Here is a 6,036-nt window from a genome sequence, read left to right as displayed (position 1 = left end):
AAGGGCGAATTCACACTGTCATAATTTATTGAAGTTTTATAAAAACTCAGGCCGCGTGGATTCCTCCTCCTCTGCTCTGTGGCATGATGGACGGTGCAGCAGCTCCCTCCACTGTCACACAGCACGGGCACGCTCCTGAGCTGAGGCAGGTTGCCTTCTCCCCTGAGAAATCTTAGCAGGGTAGGAGTTAGTTGCCAGCCAGTACCTCTGTGAGGAAGTTACTACTATATTCGCTTGACCTGGCCCAGAGACCTCAGCCCTGGTTTTTATTCGGTGTGGAACGGCTGTGGGCGTATGAGGCTTTCAGAACGCTCCTGACCCTTTCTGTGTGTCTCACTTCCATATCTGTTATCTTTTCCCACATGTCCACCCAGCATGCAGCCCGGTTTGGGAAGAATTGAGAGGTGAAACTTAGACCTCTCTCTGAGCAAGAGCCAAGCCGAATAAATAAAAGTTTGCTGGGAAGAGGGGTGGAGGCAAGAGAGCAGTCCTTTGTCTCAGGTCTGGTGCACTTCGTGGAACATGAGTTCACGGGGGATGGCTGTTTCTGGGCCGAACTTAGTGGCTGCCCGGCGCTCAAAGGCAGCAACGTTCTGTTTGACGACCTCATCAAAAAACATGGTCGCCAACTGGGAGTGCAGCAGGGATCGAAATTCAAAGGAGATCTGGAAATGCATAGGAGAAGGTCAGTATCGTAAGGATGGAGATCTGTGCTGCCTCCTTATCCCCCTCCAGACATCACTTAAGAACGCTGAGAACTGAGCAACATGCAACTCGGGTAGAGACTTACTCTGCACACTTAGTGACCTGAAGTGTTTAGTGCTTAGTTTGACCCTCATGCCTCGTCCGAGCTCTGCCACAAAACCTGACTCACCGAGAAGTCCACAGTGCAGGTTCGAGGGTAGGCAGGAAGGCCAGGGCTGAATCGCCAGATAGTCTCCAAGTGGTTGAAGAGCTTGCCATCTGTGCACACGGCCTGCAATAGGACACAGCAGCCAGTTAGCGCCCACTGTTAAGAAGAGCTGGTGTCAAAGGGGCCAGAGAAGTGGTTCTCAACCGTCAGAAAACACGGGCATTTACAGTACAGTTCATAACAGCAGCAAATTACAATTACGAGTAACAAAAATAATTTCTCAACATGGAGGACTGTATTAAAGGGTCGCAGCATTAGGAAGGTTGAGAACCCCTGGGCTAGAGGTTTAGCTTGGTGGAACTACTTGCACAGTACGTGTGGCACCACCACCCAGAATTTTCCTTTAATGTGACAACATTAGGTAAATATTTAACACGTAGAAATCAGGTGACTACAGGAAAGGCCAAATAACCCTTGACTATGAAACTGCCGAGAACGAAGCGCCCTGCATCCTCCCCGACAGCTCACCTTGACCATGTGTGGTTTGACCATGGAGACCGCAGAGGTATAACGTTCCAGCACAGGCGGAAACCCAACCTCCAACTGGGCTTTCAGATGACCCTTACGGCTGGACACCACCAGTGACTTCTTACACCACGGCACAAACTCTCGGTACTCCTGGACATTGGACACCACCTCAAACATCTCCTGCATGGAGTACCTAGGACGAGAGGAGTCGAGAGAGGCCAAGGAACTGCCAGCCGGGTCTCTGCCCACAAACCAGGAACCCAGAGATACCTAGAGGATACATTATCTGTCCCTGTAGATGACAGGGTATCAGTTTTATTGATAGTCAGATCTCATTATTTTGTATGTGTATGGAACATGCGTGGAGACAGAAGAAAAAGCAGTCCGTTCTCTCCTTCCATCGTGGGGATTTGAGGAATCTTCAGGCTTGGTGGCAAGTGCCTTTACCTGCTGAGCCATGGGATTTTTTAAAAAGACAATCTTGTGTGGCCCAGGCTGACCTTAAACTCACTATGGAGCACAAGTTGGCTTCAAATTTATGATCCTCCTGCCTCAGCAGGGCTGTAAACAACTCTACAACCTGTGAATACGCACGGCCTTAGGTAAATTACCTGTGCTTCCATCCTCGTCTGTAATACACGGGAGTTAATACGTGGTGGTTCATGTGCTTGTGAGGACTAAAGGCGACAGTTTATGTAAAATACCTACCTGTGCCAACTGGGGGTTGGTTGAGTTGGCAGAATGCTTATTTGGCGTGAAGTTTTAGGTTCAGTTCCCAGCACCACATAAACCGGGGAGGGCTGCTGGGCAAGTGGTGGCTGGAGAGATGGCCCGCTGGCTAAGAGCACTGGCTGCTCTTGCACAGGACCCAGCTTTGATTTCCAGCACCCACATCAGGTAGCGCACAGCTTACAACCTCGGTAACTCCACACTGAGGATCAAACAACTCTGGTCTCCAAGGACGCCTGCACTCGTGTGTGTGTGTGCACACCCACATACAGTTACACGTAATCAAAAAATAAATAGGCGGGCATGGTAGTACTCGCCTGTAATTCAGCACTCAGGATGGTTTACCCATTCAACCTAGCAGCTAGTACATAACAAGGGCTCAAAATAGCTATTCTGTCTGGGCATGATAGCGCCCGCCTTTAATCCCAGCACTCCAGAAGCAGGCAGATCTCTGTGAGTTCAAGGCCAGCCTGGACCAAGTGAGTTCCAGGACAGCCAGGGCAACACAGAGAAACCCTGTCTCAAAAAACAAAATAAGGGACTGGAGAGATGGCTTAGTGGTGAAGAGCACTGACTGCTCTTCCAGAGGACCCAGGTTCAATTCCCAGCACCCACATGGCAGCTCACACCTGTCTGTAACTCCAGTTCTGGGGACCAACACCCATGGCACAACACCAATGCAAATAAAGTAAAAGATTTAAAAAAAATAAATAAATAAATAAAATGCATACACACACACACACACATATACTCAGAACACTTTTTTTTTTTATCCTGGTGTGACCAGACACCAGACAGCCTGGGAATTGAATCCATCCTCTGGAACATCAGTCAGTGCTCTTAAACAATCTCTCTCCTCAGAACACATTTTTTAATTTGTCAGAAAAATAATACCCTGTGTCTTTTTCTCCAAGCATGGTAACACATGCCTTTAAACCCAGCACTCAGGTGGTCTACAGTGAGTTCCAAGACATCCAGGGCTGTTACACAGAGACCTGACTCAAATAATTAAATAGTATTTTACATTTATGTAACTGTGTATGGGAGCTGTGCCACAGTGTGCACCGAGGTCAAGACAACCCCCAAGAGCTGGCACTCCCCTTCCACCATGTAGGTCCAGGGGATCCAACTCAGGTCGTCAGCCTTGGCAGCCAGTACCCACACCTCCAGAGCCACCCCATCACCGCTACCCCGTTTTTAAATCAGGTCTACCTGGTCTACCTGTGCTGCAGGTCAGAGGCTGAAACTGACAGCGATCCTCCTGCCCAAGCCTCCAGAGCGCTGAAGTTGTCGGCATGCACCACTACCGTACCATACCAAACACACCATACATATGTGTATGTTTGGGGGGGGGTATGCACACATGCATGTGCCCACAAGGTCCTCTGGAGCTGGAGCTGAGGTAGGTGCTGGGAACTGAATTCTGCAGTACAGGCTCCTAGGCATCAAACCATTTCTCCCGGCCCCCCCACCCCATTTTCTTTATAGTTAAAATATTTTTAGGTTTATTTTTATTATAAGTGCTTTTTCTGCATGTGTACATTTGTGCACCACACGTGTGCTGGTGCTCGAGGAGATGGTTGAACCTCCACGTGGGGCTGGGATTCAAGCCCTAGGCCTTTGTAACCAGTGCTCTGAACCACTGAGCCAACTCTAGTCCGTATAGTTTACACTTGTAAAAACGTTTCTGCTATAGCCAGGTATGGTGGCCCACGCCTTTAGCCCCAGCACTCGGGAGGCAGAGGCAGGCGGATCTCTGTGAGTTCGAGGCCAGCCTGGTCTCCAAAGCGAGTTCCAGGAAAGGCGCAAAGCCTTTTGGTGGGGATGGGAAAGAAGAAGGGCACGTCCGAAGCGCCAAAAAAAAAAAAAAACCAAAAAAAAAAAAAGGAAGAAAAAAAAGCGCAGGGAAGTGGCTCTAGGCTCAATCCTCAGCATTGCATGAAACCAGTGTGGCGGCCCATGCCTGTAATCCCAGCTCTAGGGGGGTAGGTGGACGAGGCAGGATAGTCAGAAGTTCAAAGTCATTCCAGCTATATGTCAAGTTCAAGTCCAACCTAGGCTACATAAGACCCTGTCTCAAGTCCATGTGTGTAGTATGTGTGACACAGGCTTTGGGCTATGTAACCCAGGGAGGCTTCAAGCTTGCAATCCTGCCTCTGGCCTCCAGAGCTTACAGAGATTACAGGCGAGGGGGGTGGCCCAATCTGAATCTTATCCACTGTTGGCACATGGTTACTTATTTGGAGTGGAAGAGAAGGATGCTCACCCCATGATCCTACGCTCTGAGTACGCCTTCCGCTTGTTGGTGAAGGGCGCAGCAAAGCCCATGAAGGAACGACGGGGAGGCAGGCCAGCCTCAGCCGCCAAGACCTGGGCAGCGCGAGGCAAGAAGAGGTTACAGGAAATCAGAAACCTGGCGCCAAAAGGAGAGGAGAGGCAGCGTCACGGTTCTTTTTTTGTATTCAACCAATTCCAGGGGAAGGGGAAGAGGGGATGCATCGCGGAGGAAGGTCGTTCGTCCGGGCAAGCTTTTCTCCCCCCCAGCACCTGCTGCAGCTAGCGGGGCTGGCTGGCTGGCCGGCCGGCCGGTCACGAGTGCGAAAGGTCGAGGGCGGCTGAGGACAGGGCCAGGGGTGGGGATGGGAAAGAAGAAGGGCACGTCCGAAGCGCCAGCTGCCTCGGGAGCGACGCTGCTGCTGCTGCTGCTGCTGCTGCTGCTGCTGCAGCAAGCAAACGCGTAGCATCTCCGTCCCCACGGCCCGGCCAAGGCCCATCCAAGCCGGGGCGCCCGCGAAGGTCAAGCGGTGCCTGGCACGCACCCGCCCCGGAGCGGGGTCAACGTGTGTCCCCAGGGCTCCCCCATTCGGGCTCCCCGGGCACCACCCACCCGCGCCAGCCAGCCCTTCTCGGGGCCCGCCACCCTCCACCGCAGAAGTCCGGGGTGCCGCCGGGGCGACCCCCCGTCCCGTCCCATCCCGTCCGGAGCGGGATGCCCGCGCCCGCCGCCGCCTCTCACCTCATTGGCCGCGGCGGCCGCGGAGGGCCGGGGGGCGGGGGCGGGACGGCGCGCGCGCCCGGGCGGAGCGAGGAGGAGAAGCCGCCGCCGGCGCCGCGGCCGGAGCTGCAGCAGCTCCGCGCGGCCGCGCGCGTCGGGGCCGGGAGCCGCCGCGCGCCCGCGGAGGCCATGCGCGCGCCCCTGCCGGGCACCCGGGGCTGCGGCGGGCTGCAGAGGCGGAGGAGGAGGAGGCGGAGGAGGCCGGGCGGGCAGGCAGGCAGCAAGGGCGACGCGGGCTCGGCTCCGGCTGCCTGCGCCCTGCTCCGGCCCGCGCGCCGGCTGGGTTCGCACTGACCGCAGCTCCGGGTCCCCCTCACGTCACGCCGTTGCCAGGGATCGGGGAGAGGGAGAGGAGCGAGGGAGGAAGGAAAGGGCAACGCTGCCTGTCGGGAGATGTAGTTTCTTGGACACCGCTGGCGAGAAAGGGAGGGCGCCGGGTGCGCGTCGGAGGAGCCGGAGAGGTGGCTCGGCCCTGGGGGCGGAGGGGGGAGCGAGGGCGCCGGGCACGGGCCACTTGGCGAGGCTGTGGTCACAGGACCTGGCACGTACGTCGGCGCAGGGGCGACGTCGTGGGGCGTGTCGACGGCGGACGACTGTGGTTGTCCCGAGGAACGTCTCTCCTCCTCCTCCACGCGAGCCCCGCAGAGTCGAGAGGCGCGGCTCCTCTCCGTGGCCTTCCCAGGGTCGGCCGCTGACTGACAGCTCTGGAAAAGGACACTCGGGTTGCAAGCCCCGGGCTGACTTGAGTCGTCTGCCCTCGCTCTACACCCCCTCCTCTCTTCCTTCTTCCTCTTCTCGTTATTCCGCTCCTTAGCCTAGACTGGCCTTGCGTTTGCAATCCTCCTTCACGAACGTGCCCAGGAGCACGATT

General features: G+C 55.3%; 1 protein-coding gene across 3 annotated transcripts; it reads right to left on the bottom strand.

Annotated features, from left to right (window-relative positions):
* Positions 1 to 9: 9 nt before the first annotated feature.
* Positions 10 to 5,311, bottom strand: Coq10a (coenzyme Q10A). Of its 3 annotated transcripts, none has more exons than XM_028855419.2 (5): positions 5,127 to 5,311; positions 4,377 to 4,523; positions 1,382 to 1,607; positions 875 to 976; positions 10 to 665 (listed from the first exon to the last, which is right to left on the bottom strand). In XM_028855419.2, exons 1-5 carry the CDS (start codon positions 5,294 to 5,296, stop codon positions 498 to 500), a joined length of 813 nt encoding a protein of 270 aa, XP_028711252.1. In that variant the 5' UTR covers positions 5,297 to 5,311; the 3' UTR covers positions 10 to 497. The 3 variants fall into 3 exon arrangements, with proteins under 3 accessions (XP_028711252.1, XP_028711250.1, XP_028711251.1); XM_028855417.2 differs by having other exon boundaries at positions 1,382 to 1,574; XM_028855418.2 differs by lacking the exon at positions 5,127 to 5,311 and adding an exon at positions 4,658 to 4,991 and having other exon boundaries at positions 1,382 to 1,574.
* Between the last annotated feature and the right edge of the window lie 725 nt (positions 5,312 to 6,036).

This window comes from Peromyscus leucopus, chromosome 18 (genome assembly GCF_004664715.2).
Source record: "Peromyscus leucopus breed LL Stock chromosome 18, UCI_PerLeu_2.1, whole genome shotgun sequence".
In the NCBI taxonomy this organism is placed as follows: domain Eukaryota; kingdom Metazoa; phylum Chordata; class Mammalia; order Rodentia; family Cricetidae; genus Peromyscus; species Peromyscus leucopus.
The sequence above is the reverse complement of the archived record's forward strand: the minus strand, read 5'-3'. Positions and strand labels throughout refer to the sequence as shown.